Source organism: Cheilinus undulatus, linkage group 6 (assembly GCF_018320785.1).
Source record: "Cheilinus undulatus linkage group 6, ASM1832078v1, whole genome shotgun sequence".
Lineage (NCBI taxonomy): Eukaryota > Metazoa > Chordata > Actinopteri > Labriformes > Labridae > Cheilinus > Cheilinus undulatus.
The window spans coordinates 146,846-170,543 of NC_054870.1; the positions used below are offsets into that span (position 1 = coordinate 146,846).

The following is a 23,698-nucleotide window of genomic DNA, read 5'->3' on the forward strand; positions in this document are numbered from 1 at the left end:
GACCTTGGTCTGGACCTTGGTTTGGACTTGGTTTGGACCTTAGTCTGGACCTTGGTCTGGACCTTGGTTTGGACTTGGTTTGGACCTTGGTCTGGACCTTGGTCTGGACCTTAGTCTGGACCTTGGTCTGGACCTTGGTTTGGACTTGGTTTGGACCTTGTTCTGGACCTTGGTTTGGACCTTGATTTGGACTTGGTTTGGACCTTGGTCTGGACCTTGGTTTGGACTTGGTTTGGACCTTAGTCAGGACCGTTCTGGACCTTGGTCTAGACCTTGGTCTGGACCTTGGTTTGGACTTGGTTTGGACCTTAGTCTGGACCTTGTTCTGGACCTTGGTCTGGACCTTGGTTTGGACCTTAGTCTGGACCTTGGTCTGGACCTTGGTTTGGACTTGGTTTGGACCTTAGTCTGGACCTCGGTCTGGACCTTGTTCTGGACCTTGGTCTGGACCTTAGTCTGGACCTTGTCTGGACCTTGGTCTGGACCTTGGTTTGGACCTCGGTCTGGACCTTGTCTGGACCTTGGTCTGGACCTCTGTCTGGACCTTAAGCCCTTTTCACACCACCGCGCGGCAACTCGCCGCCTCCATTTATTTTAATGGGGGACGGACGGCAGACGGGAAGCGGTTTTAACGGCGGCGGTAGGACCCAGAAGCGGTAGCCGCCCACATGAACGCACACAGATTTTGCCCTGCCGCTCGGAGTCTGGCATGTTGAACTTTCTGGCGGCCGCCGCCTTTCAGCAGCCAATGACATCGAAGGAGGGAGAGAACCCGGAAACAGCAGGGTTTGCGAGTCAAAGCAAACAATGGAGGAGCTCATAATGGTGCCTTACAATACGGCTCTACCTTCATATAAGGACAACCAGCAGAAAAACTGGGCATGGGACAACATTTCTACAAAACTACGGATGACAGGTAAGTAACACAAAGAGGCAGAAATGGTTGGTTTTGTTTCTTTCTTGCTACAGTATGCAGCTAATGTAACACGTGCCTAGTGTTTACTTTACAGGACCTTTGAAATCTCTATTCTAACAACTGCATTCCTGCACAGATTTGAATGTTGACAAGAAGGTGTCCTGTAAACAAGGCAGGAATAACATGATCTAAAAATATCCGGTTGTTGTAAATCATCACTAAAACAAGAACAACATGCTGAAACATGTGCAGAATGCAAAATGATCTATGATAGTCTTTTAATCTTTGTTTAAGTGCTACTAATAGTATTCATCATAAATCATCTGAAAGTGGACCAGAAAACACACTTTGAAAAGACAAATTGTTTAATGGACAATATTTTTTAATAACAAAACAATTTATTCACAAAGTGCAACAAGAACAAAAGAAGTATTTGATTTTATGTTAACTGACTAACTACATACAGGTGAGCACATTGTGTGTCCTTTCTAGTTTTTAAAAAACACACAAAACACAAATTTTTCATTCAACTTCATTGGTTTTGCCAGTGAACCTCTCCAGCCACAGAGATGAAACAGTCAGTCTCTCTGACCTGCATGGCTGCCCGTGTTGAGTTGTGTGTCCCTGTGTTGTGTAGACACCAGAAAGCCCCTCCTGGACTTGACTGGTCTGTTGGCGTGCTGGCTGAAGTGGCGTCTCTCATAGTGGCCTCACGGCGGAGCAGATTGTGAAGCACCAGTGTAGCCTTCACAGCTGTCTCGGCATTTTCAGGCTTGACTCCAAGCACCCGCCTGTAGAAACGCCACTGGGAGGCCATGATCCCAAAAGCATTCTCCACAGTGCGTCTTGCTCTTGACAGGCGGTAATTGAACACCTGCTGTCTCTCCGTCAGTTTACGTCCAGGGTGGGGTCTCATCAGGTCGGTTCAAAGGGGAAATGCTGCATCACCAACAAACACATGAGGGACAGGCCCTAGGTGGTCTGCTTGTGGGAGAGGGGAGTGTGCTGGCAGGTCCAGTTTCCCCTCTCTGAGAGCCTTCCCAAATCTGCTGTTGTTTAGTGTTCCTCCATCCCTGTTTCTCCCATAGCCCCCAACATCCACTACCCTGAAGAGGTAGTCTGCATCAACCACCGCTAACAGCACGATGGAGAAACTGTGTTTGTAGTTGTAATACAGGGAGCCAGATGATGCTGGAGCTTGTATTACAACATGTTTCCCTTCAATGGCACCAACGCAATTTGGGAAGTTCCACTTCCTAAAACCTTCCGCTGTCTCCCTCCATTCTGCATTGGTGGGAGGTCTCATCTGCTCATCCACAAGCAAGTCCCAGATAGCCTGAGCCACTTCAGCCACGACTTTGCCAACTGTTGACACCCCGACTCTGTAGATGTAGGCCATGGTGGTATAGGCGTCTCCTGTTGCCAGAAACCTAGAAGCAGTATAAAACAGTAATGTCATGATATATGACTTTCTATCTTGGACACAATGCCTTAAGTAGTAATATTGAATACCATAATTGATACCAGGGGGAAAAACTGACACAACTTTAGGGGCATAAAATGCTTGGTTTTTCATAAAAGAGAAATATAACAAGGCTTATGCACTGTGTTGTAAACAAAACAGTATCTAAGTTAATTTACTTCACTTTTAATGCACTACAGTGGTACTTGTATGAACTTAATGTTGGAAAGGAGAATGAAAAACACAAATAGTCCTGGAGTATTGACACTTCCAAAATTGAGTATTGAAACCATTTCAAATATTCAGTAATGCTGTATTGATACGTTTGATTTTGAAAACACTAGTATAAAGACAAATTTATATTAATGTGACATGATTTAATTCTGAAATAAATGTTATATCCTGACAGAAGCAGAGGTGAAAAAGAAGTGGAAAAATCTCAGGGACAGGTTCCGCAAGGAAATGAGACAGCAGAGGAGCACCAAGAGTGGAGCAGCAGCTGGAAGTATTTCCACATCATGTCCTTCCTGGTGCCATACCTTCAAGACAGGGCTACTTCATCCAACATGGAGGAGACACAGACGGATGATGCACAGATCGAGGACACACAGACAGAGGAAACACAACTAGAGGAAAGGAATGAGACAGAGAACTCCCAGACCCCTAGACCTGCCTCCAGAAGCCCCACAGAAAGGCCTACAAAGAGGAAGAATGCTGCAGCTGGCCAAGACTCTTTCTAAGAAAAAGTGTTGAGTGCAATTCAGGCCAAGCCTGTGCCCAAGGATGAGCATGACAACTTTGTGCTGAGCATCCTCCCAGTTCTGAGGAGGCTTGGTGCTCAGAAATCAGCACAAGCCAGAATGAAAATACTGCAGGTTCTGTATGAATTAGAATATAGGGTCTAGTTAACATTTTTTACTTTATGTTGGGCAGTGTTATTTGACTGTTTTTTTTTTTTTTTTTCAAAATTTTAAGAACTGTTCTCTGTTAAAAAATAAAATTTATTGTATGTTGGGCAGTGTTTGAAAGCCCTGTCTTTGCACAGAGAGGTAGGTAGAGAGAGGGGGAGAGGTAGGTAGAGAGAGGAGAGGAGAGATAGGGAGAGAGGTAGGTATGGAGAGGGAGAGAGGTAGGTAGAGGGGGAGCCAGGGAGAGAGGGAGAGAGGTAAGTAGAGGGGGAGCCAGGGAGAGAGGGAGAGAGGTAGGTAGAGGGGGAGCCAGGGAGAGAGGTAGGTAGAGAGAGGGGGAGAGGGAGAGAGGTAGGTAGAGGGGGAGAGAGGGAGAGAGGTAGGTAGAAGGGGAGAGAGGGAGAGAGGTAGGGAGAGTAGGAAAGAGGGAGAGAGGTAGGTAAGGAGCGAGAGAGGTAGGTATGGAGAGGGAGAGAGGTAGGTAGAGGGGGAGAGAGGTAGAGAGCAAGAGAGGGAGAGAGGTAGGTAGAGAGAGGGGGAGAGGGAGAGAGCTGGGTAGAGTAGGAAAGAGGGAGAGAGGTAGGTAGAGAGAGGGGGAGAGGGAGAGAGCTAGGTAGAGTAGGAAAGAGGGAGAGAGGTAGGTAGAGAGAGGGGGAGAGCTAGATAGAGTAGGAAAGAGGGAGAGAGGTAGGTAGAGAGAGGGGGAGAGGGAGAGAGCTAGGTAGAGTAGGAAAGAGGGAGAGAGGTAGGTAGAGGGGAGAGAGGGAGAGAGGTAGGGAGAGTAGGAAAGAGGGAGAGAGGTAGGTAGAGGGGAGAAAGGTAGAGAGCGAGAGAGGGAGAGAGGTAGGTAGAGAGAGGGGGCGAGGGAGAGAGCTAGGTAGAGTAGGAAAGAGGGAGAGAGGTAGGTAGAGAGAGGGGGAGAGGGAGAGAGGTAGGGAGAGTAGGAAAGAGGGAGAGAGGTAGGGAGAGAGAGGGAAAGAGGGAGAGAGGTAGGGAGAGTAGGAAAGAGGGAGAGAGGTAGGGAGAGAGCGAGAGAGGGAGAGAGGTAGGTAGGGAGCGAGAGAGAGGTAGGCAGAGGGGGAAAGAGGAAGAGAGGTAGGGAGAGTAGGAAAGAGGGAGAGCGGTAGGGAGAGAGCAAGAGAGGGAGAGAGGTAGGTAAGGAGCGAGAGAGGTAGGTATGGAGAGGGAGAGAGGTAGGTAGAGGGGGAGAGAGGGAGAGAGGTAGGTAGAGGGGGAGAGAGGGAGAGAGGTAGGTAGAGGGGGAGAGAGGGAGAGAGGTAGGTAGAGGGGGAGAGAGGGAGAGAGGTAGGGAGAGTAGGAAAGAGGGAGAGAGGTAGGGAGAGAGCGAGAGAGGTAGGTATGGAGAGGAAGAGAGGTAGGGAGAGAGCGAGAGAGGTAGGTATGGAGAGGGAGAGAGGGAGAGAGGTAGGGAGAGTAGGAAGGAGGGAGAGAGGTAGGGAGAGTAGGAAAGAGGGAGAGAGGTAGGTAGAGAGAGGGAGAGAGCTAGGTAGAGTAGGAAAGAGGGAGAGAGGTAGGGAGAAAGCGAGAGAGGGAGAGAGGTAGGTAGGGAGCGAGAGAGGTAGGTATGGAGAGGGAGAGAGGGAGAGAGGTAGGTAGAGAGAGGGGGAGAGGGAGAGAGGTAGGTAGAGGGGGAGAGAGGGAGAGAGGTAGGGAGAGTTGGAAAGAGGGAGAGAGGTAGGGAGAGAGCGAGAGAGGGAGAGAGGTAGGTAGGGAGCGAGAGAGGTAGGTATGGAGAGGGAGAGAGGTAGGTAGAGGGGGAGAGAGGGAGAGAGGTAGGTAGAGGGGGAGAGAGGGAGAGAGGTAGGGAGAGAGCGAGAGAGGGAGAGAGGTAGGTAGAGAGTAGGAAAGAGGGAGAGAGGTAGGTAGGGAGAGGAGGAGAGGAGTTTATTCTCAAAGTTTCAAAAAAGTTTTTTTTTTATTTTTTTCTCAATGTCACCCTTATATGCTGTCAAAGAAAAAGCCTGTTATTTGCACTTTTTAAACAAATGTTACTTTAAATAAATTATAGGGCACTGTGAAAAATCTTATTTGCACTGAAAGTAAATTAGTGTATATTAGGCAGTTTGCTATACGCTGTTCCATGAACACATTTTACACTACCTGTTTTTTACAGGATGTTCTATTTAACTATCGATGTTGATTAAAAATGATTGTACTGTTTCCTACAGTATATTGTCTCCAGTATTATTTGTAGAATCAAGAGATGATAGAGGAGAGGTGGGTGAGGGCGGTAGTTGGTGTCCATGGTAAGGAGGAGGGGGGATGGAGGGCTGTCAAAGAAAAAGCCTGTTATTTGCACTTTTTAAACAAATGTTACTTTAAATAAATTATAGGGCACTGTGAAAAATCTTATTTGCACTGAAAGTAAATTAGTGTATATTAGGCAGTTTGCTATACGCTGTTCCATGAACACATTTTACACTACCTGTTTTTTACAGGATGTTCTATTTAACTATCGATGTTGATTAAAAATGATTGTACTGTTTCCTACAGTATATTGTCTCCAGTATTATTTGTAGAATCAATTCTTTCTGCATGCATGATAAACAATTCTTACCTCAAGCAAGATTGTGAGCAAGGTGCTCCTCGGGTGAAATTGCTTTGCGGTAGTTGGTGTCCATCCTCATAATTTAAAGGGGTAAGCCTTTGCAGGAGGCTGTCAGACTGGGATGGATACAGCCTAAAGTAGTTCTTGAACCTGTCCTCATGACCCTGTAATTGTTGTATTAACAACCTGAACTCCCCATGCTCCTCTCTATTTTTTAGAAGTTTATGTACCCATACTCTCTTTTTTCCTCTCTTTTTCTTTTTTTTTTTGCAGTTGTATATCAGAGCAAGACACAACAAGTCTTTCTTGTCCTCTTCCATCGCTGAAAAGAAAACTGTTTTCCCTCCAAAAGTGTTATTTTTCTTTCCTTCTGAAAAGTAGTATTGCAGCAAACCCAGTGACAGTGTGAGCAGTGTAAACAACTACTCCTGGAAAACAAATGCAATGATATAGAAATCTAATAACTTATAGCCTGTTCTAAATATAAATACACATTCAAAAACACATCCATTTTGATTTCATTTATTCACAGTAAAGGGGTGCGAAATTTATAGTGAACAGTGTAAATAACTACTCCTGGAAACGGATGCAATACATAGAAAATCTGACAAGTTAAAGCTCATTTTAAATATAAATACACAGTCAACAATACATTAAATGCATTGTGATTTTAGTTGTACAGTGTAAAAATGTGTGTATACATATATATTCAATTCAACTCAATGTAAAACTGTGGAACCAACCATTGAAACGTATTTCAAGGGGGGAATTTTTTGATGACGGAAACGTATTTTCCCTCCGTTTTATAGTGTGTAGTACATTATACATGTTAATATACAGAGATTGTGAGGTACTCTACATGTTTTTGGGGAGGGGGAGTTGTGATGGACTTGTGGGCACCACGGTGGCAGCAGCCGCTTTAGAAAACGCTTGGCATTTCAGGGGGCTCCACCGGCATGGAGGCGGTTTTCAGGGGCGTTGCCATGCGGCGGTGTGAAAAGGGCTTTAGTCTGGACCTTGGTCTTGACTTGGTCTGGACCTTGGTCTTGACTTGGTCTGGACCTTGGTCTTGACTTGTTCTGGACCTTGGTCTGGACCTTGGTCTTGACTTGGTCTTGACCTTGGTTTTGACTTGGTCTGGACCTTGGTCTTGACTTGTTCTGGACCTTGGTCTGGACTTTCAGGTGTGAAAACACCCTCGGTCTGGTGAGAGTAAGTTGACCAAGCCTAGCTGTTGCTGTTATTCATCCTGATGTCATGTTTAAATAGACTAGTGTCGCTGCAGTGTTTTACCTTGTTTATTGCACATCTTGCACAACTCAACGTCTGACTTTCTGGTCTTTGAAGAAACCCAAAATCATCCAGTGTCTGCGCTTTCAGTCTTGCTAGCAGTAAATCAGACACTCTGATCCACGTTACCCAGTATGAAGACCTCCTCTAACTTGTTTGGTTGAGTGCGGCGTGTGCTGAATCTCGCAGTTTAGTGTCCGCTGCTGTCTGCTGGCTTGGTTGTTGCCGTGGGGGTTGCCATCACAGCATTCACAGCTATCTATTCTGTCAAATCCGGATAGGAATTGTAAAGTGCATGTGACGATAGATTTCTGTATTGATTTTTTGAGCACAGGCCTAACAGCCAGTCGAGGATTTCAATCATCCTCCATGTTTGTTTTCCTTCTGACATCCTGTCTGACCACACCAGTCGTCACAGTGAAATGGTCATGACCGGCGTGTGGTCTCATGGTTGGGCTGAGTTGTCGGGTGTCTGCATGTAGACAAATTTCAGATGAAAAATCATCTGAATCTAGTGGCCACAAAAATACAAGCTAACTGTGTCAGCTCTTCTTTCCCAGCTCAGTCCATGATGTGGAGCTGCACTGTGAGGAAGTCTGGACTAGATTTACTCCACCCATCGCTAATCCAAAAGTTTAACCTACTTGACCTTCTGCTTTGTCTCTCTAGGGAAAACTCTGATTGGTGGGGAGCAGCGAGCAGACGTGCTGACCTCTGACCTCTGTCCTTGACGATGGGAACATCTATCCTGGGAAAGGCAGCATCTCTTGATGCTCTATTGAGTGAATGCATTCAAGCCTTTGGTAAGTGACTGAAGGGCGATCGAGGCTGGACTCTCTACCTAAAGCCGGGTGTACACTGTACGATTTCAAGCTGACAATACAACCGTCGTGGCAGAATTTCATCTCATACTGTAAGACTGAATCGCTTAGGACGCACAACCATGGCACACGACCTGAGTACTCTCACTTGAGACTGAAGTTGAGACGGGCTGTGACGGAAACACACACAGTTTCCTTTTTAAAATGTCTCACACACTGAGGGTGAAGTGTTTCTAGTTGTATTCAGGTAGGAGTATTTCCTGCTGGTTTATTTCCTCTACCATAGCGGGTGTGCACAAGAAAGTATTTGCTACTGTTGTCATGGTAATTTAGGACGTTGTCTGACAGTTAACAAAGGAAAACAATCCCACAAAGTTGTTTGTTCTGCTCACGTTTCTGCTCTCACTGTGAAGTGTCTGGAGTCGTACAAACAAAATATCAACATGCCACATTCCAGGTCGTCAGGTCAAAGTCGGGCTGTGGTCGGCTGTCGTACCCCCCCGTACACCGCAAGACAAACCACGCCTGATTTGACTGAAAGTCGGCCCAGCTTCACAGTGAGTCTGGCAACTCAGAAAACATGGCTGAATCAGAGAAAAATCACACAGTGTATACCCGGCTTAACAGAGGGGGCGCAGACTGAGACCGGGACATGGGGGCTCCGCTGTGCTAACGGAGGGGGCGCAGACTGAGACCGGGACATGGGGGCTCCGCTGTGCTAACGGAGGGGTGCAGACTGAGACCGGGACATGGGGGCTCCGCTGTGCTAACGGAGGGGTGCAGACTGAGACCGGGACATGGGGGCTCCGCTGTGCTAACGGAGGGGTGCAGACTGAGACCGGGACATGGGGGCTCCGCTGTGCTAACGGAGGGGTGCAGACTGAGACCGGGACATCGGAGGCTCTGCTTTGGCGTACTTATTAGATTAGATGATGGCTATGAGCTGAAGAGGGCTTCAGGGTAAAAAGGTCATCTAAAATAAGCCGTGAAATAAAATCTAGAGATTTAACAAAATGCATGAGTTTGATGGTTTCATCACTATCGTTGTCTGAGGAAATCTGAGATAATACTGATGTTTTAAACAACAGATTAGCTGATGGTTGGTGCCAGTGTTCAGTCAATACTCCTCTGGTGTGAGGCCAACCTTTTCTCTCATGTCTGACCGTGGAGTCTGACCAGGGTTGATCCAAACGTTGTCTTTCTCTGATTTTCAGCTGGTGGCTCCGTGCCAGCATTGAAGTGACAGGACAACAGACAAACATCTGTTAGTAAATCAGGTTAGACCACACATTTATCCATGGATGTTCACAGGGTGGACACTGGTGTTAAACCACTGCATCCACCTCTTGGCCCAGACTAATCAAGGCCTGACTGGCATTATCACATGAAGGATAAAGGACCCGTGCTCCTGTGATGACCTAAGAGGACTTTATCAGTGCAAACAGAGCCTGTGGATTCACAGAGACATTTAAAGGCATGAAAATGAGCTGAATAAACCCAGGAGGTTAAAACATCCATATCACCAAACACAAATTAAAAATGTATAGCAGAAATGTCAGCCTTCTGAGGAGTATTTTCATTCATAAAGACTTTTTCAGAGCTGCATTCTCATGAAAGTCCTGCAGCTCTGCTGGTGTCATGGCGCCTCTCAGTCCATGGTCCTGCTGGGGTGTTTGAAGCCAAGGTTCTCTGACAGCAGCCTCCCCTGTCAGCAGTGACCTGCTGGGGTTTGGCCTTCATGTGGAGGGTGAGAGTGATTGTCTCCTGGACATTTGTCCAGTCAGCAGTCTTCCTGGTGATTGTGGTTGTGTGCCAGAACCAGAGTCAGAGAGCGAGGGCTCAGGAAAACCACGTAGTTTTTACCTCCTGAAATAAGGGACCTTACACTCCTGTGGAGAGCATGTATGGGGATGTTTAATTGATCTGGTATCAGAATGACACTGATTACCTTTAGAGGTTCTTTATCAGATGGATAGACTGCTCCTCATGCACACCGGTCTGACCTTGTGTTTAATGTGCTCCTCACAGATGACAGTGGGCAGTTACAGGCCAGCCTGCTTCCCCGCAGCCTCCTGATGATGCATCGCTGGTATGTTACATCCTCTGAACTGGCGGGAAAGCTCCTGCTCATATATCCTCTCTGACAGAAAGCCTACAGGAAGCTTTATAACAATATATGAGAGCAACACTGCTGGCTGCTGACCCTAACCCTGATACTTCCAGTTTCAGACTGTGTATTGGTGGACGTGAGCATTTTTCTCTCCCTTTATAGAAATCCAATTATTTGATTGTGTTGTGGGAATTTCACCTCAGCTTTAACACATGGATTCTAACATCACATTACACATGCAATAGTAAAAGGTTACTATCTGAATGAGAGCTTTAGTGGGGCAAGGAGAGGTGATACTGGGAGAAGAGGGTGAAGACCACTGTGGATTTAACCTCAGAAACAAACAGAGAGACAGGAAACAGGAAACACAGGCGGAGGGGACACTGGGGAAACCGGTAGGCCTGGGCCATGACAGCTAATAGGAATTTGATCTGAGCTTAATGTTAGGTAGAGGAGGCTGTCATCTAGAACAGCCTCATGTGTACTGTCTACGGGGGGGCTTTGTGGAGAGCTGCTGTAATGTCGTCATCAGTTATATCAGAAACTTTGATTCTGTGAAGAGAAATTCATCAGATTTAGTTTTATGCTCTGTTCTTGTGGAGGAGTCATCGTTAGAATGAGAGCAGCTTTAAGACAGGAAGTGGACAGGAAGTAAAACCGTCTGAGAACTTCAAGACATGCAGTTTTATGAAGAACCACTTTATGTTAAAGTATTTAAAAACTGCTGTAGTAACAGGAAAAATGAGCTTTTAACTGTGAGCAACCAGGAAATAATGAATAACTCACTTCTAGTGAACCAGAGAATAAAGACGCAACAATGTTGGCAGGATCAGTGGTATTGATCCAGGTGTAGATCAGACTTTAAGTTACAGCAGGATCAGTGGTATTGATCCAGGTGTAGATCAGACTTTAAGTTACAGCAGGATCAGTGGTATTGATCCAGGTGTAGATCAGACTTTTAGTTACAGCAGGATCAGTGGTATTGATCCAGGTGTAGATCAGACTTTTAGTTACAGCAGGATCAGTGGTATTGATCCAGGTGTAGATCAGACTCTTAGTTACAGCAGGATCAGTGGTATTGATCCAGGTGTAGATCAGACTTTTAGTTACAGCAGGATCAGTGGTATTGATCCAGGTGTAGATCAGACTTTAAGTTACAGCAGGATCAGTGGTATTGATCCAGGTGTAGATCAGACTTTAAGTCACAGCAGGATCAGTGGTATTGATCCAGGTGTAGATCAGACTTTTAGTTACAGCAGGATCAGTGGTATTGATCCAGGTGTAGATCAGACTCTAAGTCACAGCAGGATCAGTGGTATTGATCCAGGTGTAGATCAGACTTTAAGTCATAGCAGGATCAGTGGTATTGATCCAGGTGTAGATCAGACTTTAAGTTACAGCAGGATCAGTGGTATTGATCCAGGTGTAGATCAGACTTTAAGTTACAGCAGGATCAGTGGTATTGATCCAGGTGTAGATCAGACTCTAAGTCACAGCAGGATCAGTGGTATTGATCCAGGTGTAGATCAGACTCTAAGTCACAGCAGGATCAGTGGTATTGATCCAGGTGTAGATCAGACTTTAAGTTACAGCAGGATCAGTGGTATTGATCCAGGTGTAGATCAGACTTTAAGTTACAGCAGGATCAGTGGTATTGATCCAGGTGTAGATCAGACTTTAAGTTACAGCAGGATCAGTGGTATTGATCCAGGTGTAGATCAGACTCTAAGTCACAGCAGGATCAGTGGTATTGATCCAGGTGTAGATCAGACTTTATGTCACAGCAGGATCAGTGGTATTGATCCAGGTGTAGATCAGACTCTAAGTCACAGCAGGATCAGTGGTATTGATCCAGGTGTAGATCAGACTCTAAGTCACAGCAGGATCAGTGGTATTGATCCAGGTGTAGATCAGACTCTAAGTCACAGCAGGATCAGTGGTATTGATCCAGGTGTAGATCAGACTTTAAGTCACAGCAGGATCAGTGGTATTGATCCAGGTGTAGATCAGACTCTTAGTTACAGCAGGATCAGTGGTATTGATCCAGGTGTAGATCAGACTTTAAGTCACAGCAGGATCAGTGGTATTGATCCAGGTGTAGATCAGACTCTAAGTCACAGCAGGATCAGTGGTATTGATCCAGGTGTAGATCAGACTCTAAGTCACAGCAGGATCAGTGGTATTGATCCAGGTGTAGATCAGACTTTAAGTCACAGCAGGATCAGTGGTATTGATCCAGGTGTAGATCAGACTCTAAGTCACAGCAGGATCAGTGGTATTGATCCAGGTGTAGATCAGACTCTTAGTTACAGCAGGATCAGTGGTATTGATCCAGGTGTAGATCAGACTCTAAGTCACAGCAGGATCAGTGGTATTGATCCAGGTGTAGATCAGACTTTAAGTTACAGCAGGATCAGTGGTATTGATCCAGGTGTAGATCAGACTTTAAGTCACAGCAGGATCAGTGGTATTGATCCAGGTGTAGATCAGACTCTTAGTTACAGCAGGATCAGTGGTATTGATCCAGGTGTAGATCAGACTCTAAGTCACAGCAGGATCAGTGGTATTGATCCAGGTGTAGTTTAGGGGTTACAGGTATCAGTAATCCACCTTTACTTTTATCGAGTTAATTTCCACCTTCATTTGAGTAACGGTTAAAGATAACCTCATAACTATGCCAGTGTTTGTGCTCTTGTAAATGTATTTGTAGATTATTATTATGTAGATATCTTGTAACAAACAGTGAGACTCATTTGAATGGTGTTGTGAGGATGGGGTTCAGAGAGCCGGTAGAAATTTGAGATTGCGTATGACTCTCTGAGGATCCCTCATGGTAACAGGTTTAAAAGTGTGCAGAATGATGAGTAAGGACGGTTGGAGTTTCTGTTGTGTAACTGTAAGGTGTTCCATCTGATGATAGAAATGTTTTCTTTGAATTAAGCGGTGAACTCATTACACTACGCAGGAGTGGATCTGGTGGGATCAACTGTAGAGAACAGGTACCGGGAATTATTTTTGTTTTCATTTATAATTTTTTACTGTGCTGCTGTCTCTACAGTTTCATTTCTTTACTGTAGGCTGCAAGTACATGTTAATAAATTTCATAATTTACCTGAAGTTTGTTTTCTGCCATTTACATTCAGCCATTCTACAAGATTGTTTTAACTTCCTCACGCTTTCCCCATCTCTCCAAGGAGCCTTTGTTTTCCTCTTTAGTACCTTTTTCTATTTATTGGAGCAATATTGTCAATGATGTGACCCACAATATAGTTAAAATTGTCCACCATGTCACTGCATGATGGCATAATGGGCAGATTATGTCACATATATTCTTGAGTAAACATATTTGCAGTATTTTCACTAATGGAGCGCTTATTTGCAGTTGTGACCACAGTCATTTCTGGTTGTGCGGGTCATATTGAAGACGATGCAAAAATGGTCTGAGATCAACATCCAGAATATCAGTGATTGTTATTGCTATATCGAGGCCTTCTGATAAACTCAGATCATAATCAGACTTCTGCTTTAACCCTTAGCCACAGAGAGAACCCAGTCTTCCTCTGTAGCTAGCTTCATGCTCTGAATAAAAATGTAATATTCCTACCATTCTTCTGTATTGTGCATTAAAATGTGACTTTGTCAAATCATGGGAAAGTCCTTAACTTTCTCCACGTACCGAGACTGCAAAGAGGACAACTGTCAGAGAACCAGGCAGAAGATTTGTTATTTAATGAGGTAAGATGACACCTGAGCTCATTATTTCAGTCTAGTTTCACCTCATCACATTTATTTCTGCCTGAATCAGCTGATTTATCTACAACTCCTCTTCACACTTCAACATCTAATCACCATACAGATGGAGGAACAGGAAGTTTTCGTCCTCACAGTGCTCCTTCCTGTGTTTTATTTTTAAATTCAGGTTTGAATTGGTGTTAATCCTAAACTCAGGTTTAATCCCGTCACTAACCCTAAGTTTGAAGTCAAACACTGCTGCAGAGTGGGTTCACAACATCAGAACTATACAACAGTAGCATTAACGTCCTGCACCACAACACCAGGATACAGAGACATGAGTCACGAATTCACTAGTTTTAAAGGGTCAGTCTGTAGTTTAATGGAAAGTGCTATGGATCCACCTTCACCATGTCGTCATGTTCACAGGTACTGGATAGTCACATTCCCTGCAGAGTTCAACTTGGACTTGGGTCTGATCCAGATTACAGAAGAGTTCAGAGACATGACTGGTCAGCTGGGTTGTGAAGAGCATTTCAAGTTCCTGGACATCTCCACAATGTAAGACCAGATCATATGGACACTGCGTAGGAACTTATAATATACATTAAAGCATGCCAACACCGTTCTGGTGTAACGTTAACATGCATCTACATTTAGGTGTCCATAAAATAACCTGAATCTATGAAGAGTCAATGCATGAAGCAGGACAGGCACCTCTGGGACAGCTCAGAGTCCATGCTGAGGAATAAAACACAAATAAATAGCCTTAACAATATCCTATACTGATCAATCATGATATTCTATAACAATATCCTATACTGATCAATCATGATATTCTATAACAATATCCTATACTGATCAATCATGATATTCTATAACAATATCCTATACTGATCAATCATGATATTCTATAACAATATCCTATACTGATCAATCATGATATTCTATAACAATATCCTAGAGTGATCAATCATGATACTCTATAATAATATCCTATAGTGATCAATCACAATACTCTATAATAATATCCTATAGTGATCAATCATGGTACTCTATAATAATATCCTATAGTGATCAATCACAATACTCTATAATAATATCCTATAGTGATCAATCACAATACTCTATAATAATATCCTATACTGATCAATCATGATATTCTATAACAATATCCTATAGTGATCAATCATGATACTCTATAATAATATCCTATAGTGATCAATCATGATACTCTATAATAATATCCTATAGTGATCAATCATGATACTCTATAATAATATCCTATAGTGATCAATCACAATACTCTATAATAATATCCTATACTGATCAATCATGATATTCTATAACAATATCCTATACTGATCAATCATGATATTCTATAACAATATCCTATAGTGATCAATCATGATACTCTATAACAATATCCTATAGTGATCAATCACAATACTCTATAATAATATCCTATAGTGATCAATAATGGTACTCTATAATAATATCCTATAGTGATCAATCACAATACTCTATAATAATATCCTATAGTGATCAATCATGGTACTCTATAATAATATCCTATAGTGATCAATCATGATACTCTATAATAATATCCTATAGTGATCAATCACAATACTCTATAATAATATCCTATAGTGATCAATCATGGTACTCTATAATAATATCCTATAGTGATCAATCACAATACTCTATAATAATATCCTATAGTGATCAATAATGGTACTCTATAATAATATCCTATAGTGATCAATCACAATACTCTATAATAATATCCTATAGTGATCAATCATGGTACTCTATAATAATATCCTATAGTGATCAATCACAATACTCTATAATAATATCCTATAGTGATCAATCATGGTACTCTATAATAATATCCTATAGTGATCAATCACAATACTCTATAATAATATCCTATAGTGATCAATCACAATACTCTATAATAATATCCTATACTGATCAATCATGATATTCTATAACAATATCCTATAGTGATCAATCATGATACTCTATAATAATATCCTATAGTGATCAATCATGATACTCTATAATAATATCCTATAGTGATCAATCATGGTACTCTATAATAATATCCTATAGTGATCAATCACAATACTCTATAATAATATCCTATACTGATCAATCATGATATTCTATAACAATATCCTATACTGATCAATCATGATATTCTATAACAATATCCTATAGTGATCAATCATGATACTCTATAACAATATCCTATAGTGATCAATCACAATACTCTATAATAATATCCTATAGTGATCAATAATGGTACTCTATAATAATATCCTATAGTGATCAATCACAATACTCTATAATAATATCCTATAGTGATCAATCATGGTACTCTATAATAATATCCTATAGTGATCAATCATGATACTCTATAATAATATCCTATAGTGATCAATCACAATACTCTATAATAATATCCTATAGTGATCAATCATGGTACTCTATAATAATATCCTATAGTGATCAATCACAATACTCTATAATAATATCCTATAGTGATCAATAATGGTACTCTATAATAATATCCTATAGTGATCAATCACAATACTCTATAATAATATCCTATAGTGATCAATCATGGTACTCTATAATAATATCCTATAGTGATCAATCACAATACTCTATAATAATATCCTATAGTGATCAATCATGGTACTCTATAATAATATCCTATAGTGATCAATCATGGTACTCTATAATAATATCCTATAGTGATCAATAATGTTACTCTATAATAATATCCTATAGTGATCAATCACAATACTCTATAATAATATCCTATAGTGATCAATCATGGTACTCTATAATAATATCCTATAGTGATCAATCATGTTACTCTATAATAATATCCTATAGTGATCAATCACAATACTCTATAATAATATCCTATAGTGATCAATAATGTTACTCTATAATAATATCCTATAGTGATCAATCACAATACTCTATAATAATATCCTATAGTGATCAATCATGGTACTCTATAATAATATCCTATAGTGATCAATCATGGTACTCTATAATAATATCCTATAGTGATCAATCACAATACTCTATAATAATATCCTATAGTGATCAATCACAATACTCTATAATAATATCCTATAGTGATCAATAATGTTACTCTATAATAATATCCTATAGTGATCAATCACAATACTCTATAATAATATCCTATAGTGATCAATCATGGTACTCTATAATAATATCCTATAGTGATCAATCATGGTACTCTATAATAATATCCTATAGTGATCAATAATGTTACTCTATAATAATATCCTATAGTGATCAATCACAATACTCTATAATAATATCCTATAGTGATCAATCATGGTACTCTATAATAATATCCTATAGTGATCAATCACAATACTCTATAATAATATCCTATAGTGATCAATCACAATACTCTATAATAATATCCTATAGTGATCAATTTTGGTACTCTATAATAATATCCTATAGTGATCAATAATGTTACTCTATAATAATATCCTATAGTGATCAATCACAATACTCTATAATAATATCCTATAGTGATCAATAATGTTACTCTATAATAATATCCTATAGTGATCAATCACAATACTCTATAATAATATCCTATAGTGATCAATAATGTTACTCTATAATAATATCCTATAGTGATCAATCACAATACTCTATAATAATATCCTATAGTGATCAATAATGTTACTCTATAATAATATCCTATAGTGATCAATCACAATACTCTATAATAATATCCTATAGTGATCAATCATGGTACTCTATAATAATATCCTATAGTGATCAATAATGGTACTCTATAATAATATCCTATAGTGATCAATCACAATACTCTATAATAATATCCTATAGTGATCAATAATGTTACTCTATAATAATATCCTATAGTGATCAATCACAATACTCTATAATAATATCCTATAGTGATCAATCATGGTACTCTATAATAATATCCTATAGTGATCAATAATGTTACTCTATAATAATATCCTATAGTGATCAATCACAATACTCTATAATAATATCCTATAGTGATCAATAATGTTACTCTATAATAATATCCTATAGTGATCAATCACAATACTCTATAATAATATCCTATAGTGATCAATCACAATACTCTATAATAATATCCTATAGTGATCAATCATGGTACTCTATAATAATATCCTATAGTAATCAATCACAATACTCTATAATAATATCCTATAGTGATCAATCATGGTACTCTATAATAATATCCTATAGTGATCAATTTTGGTACTCTATAATAATATCCTATAGTGATCAATCACAATACTCTATAATAATATCCTATAGTAATCAATCACAATACTCTATAATAATATCCTATAGTGATCAATAATGTTACTCTATAATAATATCCTATAGTGATCAATAATGTTACTCTATAATAATATCCTATAGTGATCAATAAAGGTACTCTATAATAATATCCTATAGTGATCAATAATGGTACTCTATAATAATATCCTATAGTGATCAATAATAGTACTCTATAATAATATCCTATAGTGATCAATAATGTTACTCTATAATAATATCCTATAGTGATCAATAATGTTACTCTATAATAATATCCTATAGTGATCAATCATGGTACTCTATAATAATATCCTATAGTGATCAATCATGGTACTCTATAATAATATCCTATAGTGATCAATAATGGTACTCTATAATAATATCCTATAGTGATCAATAATGTTACTCTATAATAATATCCTATAGTGATCAATAATGTTACTCTATAATAATATCCTATAGTGATCAATCATGGTACTCTATAATAATATCCTATAGTGATCAATCATGGTACTCTATAATAATATCCTATAGTGATCAATAATGGTACTCTATAATAATATCCTATAGTGATCAATCATGGTACTCTATAATAATATCCTATAGTGATCAATAATGTTACTCTATAATAATATCCTATAGTGATCAATCATGGTACTCTATAATAATATCCTATAGTGATCAATAATGTTACTCTATAATAATATCCTATAGTGATCAATAATGTTACTCTATAATAATATCCTATAGTGATCAATAATGGTACTCTATAATAATATCCTTTAGTGATCAATAATGTTACTCTATAATAATATCCTATAGTGATCAATTTCGGTACTCTATAATAATATCCTATAGTGATCAATCATGGTACTCTATAATAATATCCTATAGTGATCAATCATGGTACTCTATAATAATATCCTATAGTGATCAATAATGGTACTCTATAATAATATCCTATAGTGATCAATTTCGGTACTCTATAATAATATCCTATAGTGATCAATCATGGTACTCTATAATAATATCCTATAGTGATCAATCATGGTACTCTATAATAATATCCTATAGTGATCAATAATGGTACTCTATAATAATATCCTATAGTGATCAATTTCGGTACTCTATAATAATATCCTATAGTGATCAATCATGGTACTCTATAATAATATCCTATAGTGATCAATAATGGTACTCTATAATAATATCCTATAGTGATCAATAATGGTACTCTATAATAATATCCTTTAGTGATCAATAATGTTACTCTATAATAATATCCTATAGTGATCAATTTCGGTACTCTATAATAATATCCTATAGTGATCAATTTCGGTACTCTATAATAATATCCTATAGTGATCAATAATGGTACTCTATAATAATATCCTATAGTGATCAATTTCGGTACTCTATAATAATATCCTATAGTGATCAATCATGGTACTCTATAATAATATCCTATAGTGATCAATCATGGTACTCTATAATAATATCCTATAGTGATCAATCATGGTACTCTATAATAATATTCTATAGTGATGGTATAGTGGAGCTGAGATCTGACAGTATGTAAGTGAATGTGAAAGGACTGGTGGATGTCCAATAGACCAGTTAAACCTGTGGGTAGAGGGGACTGGTGGATGTCCCATAGACCAGTTAAACCTGTGGGTAGAGGGGACTGGTGGATGTCCCATAGACCAGTTAAACCTGTGGGTAGAGGGGTCTGGTGGATGTCCCATAGACCAGTTAAACCTGTGGGTAGAGGGGACTGGTGGATGTCCCATAGACCAGTTAAACCTGTGGGTAGAGGGGACTGGTGGATGTCCCATAGACCAGTTAAACCTGTGGGTAGAGGGGACTGGTGGATGTCCCATAGACCAGTTAAACCTGTGGGTAGAGGGGTGTGGTGGATGTCCCATAGACCAGTTAAACCTGTGGGTAGAGGGGTGTGGTGGATGTCCCATAGACCAGTTAAACCTGTGGGTAGAGGGGACTGGTGGATGTCCCATAGACCAGTTAAACCTGTGGGTAGAGGGGTGTGGTGGATGTCCCATAGACCAGTTAAACCTGTGGGTAGAGGGGTGTGGTGGATGTCCCATAGACCAGTTAAACCTGTGGGTAGAGGGGTCTGGTGGATGTCCCATAGACCAGTTAAACCTGTGGGTAGAGGGGTCTGGTGGATCCTATAGAGGGGAGTCAACAGGAGGCAGATTTACTGGTGGATCAGGATTTAGACAGAGAAGTCTAGATGGAGATTATTGTGGACATTGTTTTGTTGATCTGGTTTTGCACCCTTAGTGTGGTTTCTGTGCTGTTGTGGGTCTCCTGGTCTGATGGTGGCTCTCCCCTTTGACCTGCTGTCCTTGTAGTCCATCGTACGACTGGATGCGTAAGCTGACCCAGAGGAAGAAGCAGGCTAAGAAAGGGAAAGCCTCGCTGCTGTTCGACCACCTGGAGCCCATGGAGCTGGCTGAACATCTCACCTTCCTGGAGTTCAAGTCCATCCGGAGGATCTCGGTACGTCTGTTTGATCCTTCACCTCAGCCTGACTCTTTGACATGGTTAATGCTGCAGTTTGTGCTGTAAACTGTCAGTTAACAGAGCTTATTTTCAGCTGTTAGTCCAGGGGTGTCAAACTCAAGGTCTGGGGGGCCAAATCCGGCCCGTGGTACAGTTAAACCCAGCCCACAAGATCAGATGATATTTTAATGAGAACAGGCCCAGCAGTACGAGGCCTGCAGGTTCTCTCCTGTGTTCCTCCATGATTTTAAATATCCTTGTCAAGCCATAGAAATGCTAAAAGAGTAGAAATAATCATTGATAGAGAGGCAGACATGTGGAAAAGAATGACTGAACAAAAACCTTTCTGCTGCTCTGGAGGTAGGCTAGAGCGCCATGGCCTCCAGAACTCTCTGCAGAGATCCTGCAGCTTTCATGGGGAGTTTTTTACAGGCGGTCACTGAGAAGAGTCTTCATCTCCCCAGGAGAAAAATGGTTCAAACATTAAACTGGAGCACTTTAAGAGACTAAATCTACTAAAATGTTTTCTCCTGAAACGGCATGGTCCTCTGTGAGCTACAGAGATGCACTGATGCTGGTTTCTGTGGTTTCCTGGTCTGACCTCCTGATAACAATTTAACAGTTTTTATTCTTTAGAAACTTTTATTTCAATCAGAAATCTTTTTAACTCTTTATTTAATAGGTGTTTGATTTCAGGTCCATAATCAGCACAGACTGACTGATAATACAATACTACCTGGGCCTGAACGTACAAACTGGTCATGTGACCTACATGGTCATCTCTGATTTCAATGCCAGCAGAAAACTGTGTTATTGTGATATTTTTAATGCTAAAAAAGAATTATTATTGTTATCCATGAATTTCACAATTTACTGATTTACAAAAAAAGTGAAAAATAGTAAAGCACATGAATATTTCTGATGAATGTGTCAGATTCTAGTTATTTACTGTCATTCCTGAACAGAAAATGAGTTTTAGTGCTTGAATGTTATGCTTTATTCATTTCTGACTTCTCAGAGGAGCCCAGTGAGCCGGCTCAAATTTGGGTGAATTCGGTTTGAAATTCCTCATTCCTGTTCAAAATGGTAAAACGTTTTTAGTTTTAGACATTTTTTTGAAAGATTTCAACAATATTGATGTTGTCTCGTTTTAATGTCAGGTGGTCTAATAAATCTGTTAAGCACTGTAAAAGTTAGAGGGCAGCCAGTCAGCATCCACGAACACTCACTGAAACTACATGAATGTCATGGGCTACTGCAGGCCTGTACACCATCAGATATCTCTATTTATGTGGTGTGTGTGTGTGTGTGTGTGTGTGTGTGTGTTGAAGGCTGTACTTCTCTCATCATTTAGCTTTTTATTTTTGTACCTGGCAGGCTCCAGTTCATTTAAATAATTCAAATACTAAATAGTGAGAACTCAAATACAAACAGCACAGAGTAAAAGTAAAATCTAGGTTATACAGTGATACTATTACTCTTATAGTTGGTATGTTGTTAAATTTAGGCTATATGTGACCGAAGCCAGATAAAGTTCCTGCAAGTCGACATTCCGGTGGTTGAGAAAAATGGCTACAAAGTCGTTTTCTTCAAAATGATCATTTTTAGTTTTTTCTCATTTTATGCAAGTCCGACATTTAAACTATTCATTCGATGAAAAAAGTAACACAAATGTGATATTTAAAAGCATTAATTTTGTGTTTAAAAATGCCCTCTTTAAGTAGTTTCTGCGGGGAGATTGAGGGGAGGGGAAAGCGAAACTGCTGGGTGATAATTGGCCGCTCAGTCTGCCATTGTTCCCAGTTTCGCCCATTGAGATGGACAATAACAAACACCGCATGGCTCAAACGCCACCCCCGTCGTAACTACAGCTGTTTCTAGATATCACCTTTAACAACAAGACTCAAGATGAACCCTGCAGCGAAGAAAAGTAGAAGAGACGATGAAGAAGCAGCAAGAATTATCAACAGACTTGGGACAACTTCAGGATCACTCGACAGTGAAAGTTTGATGATGGTGGATTTCCTGTGGGAATATTTTGATGAGCGTCACCAGTCTGATCCAGAAGCTTGGTTTGGGTGGACTTTATGTAAATGTGGCTCTGTTGTTCACGCCCATCACCTGGCCTGCCTGAAGGTAGGAGAAGTCCTGAAACTTTGAGCCTGGTTTTTTCTGAACAAACAGGAACTAGAAGTTAACATTCAAATGAGCATATCTTTGTGAAACATGATCAGATTAAGGTGTGTGATAGACCGTTTGAAAGCTTGGAATCTACGCTTTCATAATGTGTAAAAAACTCAAAAATGACCTCGGATGACTTGGAGGAGTTTTTACCAGCTTTGGTCACAAATAAGTTCCATTATCATTGCCACAGAAAAGCTCTGTGGTCATTACATAGTTTAAAGTGGATCAGAGGCCAGTATTGTTTGTTTAACATCAGTGTGTATGGTACGAGGATAATCCTGTCCTGGGTGGGACTGCGGGCAGCACTTGACTTCTCACTCACCACGATTCTTTCTTTTTCTCCCCCTCTCATCCTCTTCCTGTTTGGTTTTTCCCCAAAAGAGAGCGAGGTTTGGGTAAGTTCTTCAACTCTGTGAACACAATAATCACCCGACACAGTCAGCGCGGAGTAACATAAACGCTGTCCACAGCGGCGTTCTACCGACAACGTCAACATTTTTTTCATTCAAGTGGAACCAACATCAGTTACGTCAATATAATTTAACGTTAACGTTACGTTGAAGCACATTTTGGCGGGATCAGATGATGTTTATCTGGGGTGGGAGTAACGTTAAATGTAGAGTTAACTTCTACTGCGTTACCTTGGCTGGACTCTGTTGTAGCGGTCTGTACATTAGAAATCAGTGAGGGATAACCCTGAGGGATAAGGACCAAAAGGAGCAGCTCAGGACACCACCAGAGACCTTGAGTGTATCGACAAGACCCAGCTCCCTGGCATGCTGAAGCTA

General features: G+C 40.5%; 1 protein-coding gene across 1 annotated transcript in view; it reads left to right on the forward strand.

Moving 5' to 3' along the window:
- Positions 1–23,698, forward strand: part of rasgrp3 (RAS guanyl releasing protein 3 (calcium and DAG-regulated)) — a 123,647-nt gene that overhangs the window by 42,084 nt on the left and 57,865 nt on the right. The window contains exons 2-6 of the mRNA XM_041789572.1: positions 7,815–7,948; positions 9,995–10,097; positions 13,749–13,811; positions 14,238–14,369; positions 20,576–20,723. Of these exons, the coding sequence (XP_041645506.1) occupies positions 7,879–7,948; positions 9,995–10,097; positions 13,749–13,811; positions 14,238–14,369; positions 20,576–20,723 (516 nt within the window). The 5' untranslated portion in view covers positions 7,815–7,878. The remainder of the gene's footprint in view (positions 1–7,814; positions 7,949–9,994; positions 10,098–13,748; positions 13,812–14,237; positions 14,370–20,575; positions 20,724–23,698) is intronic.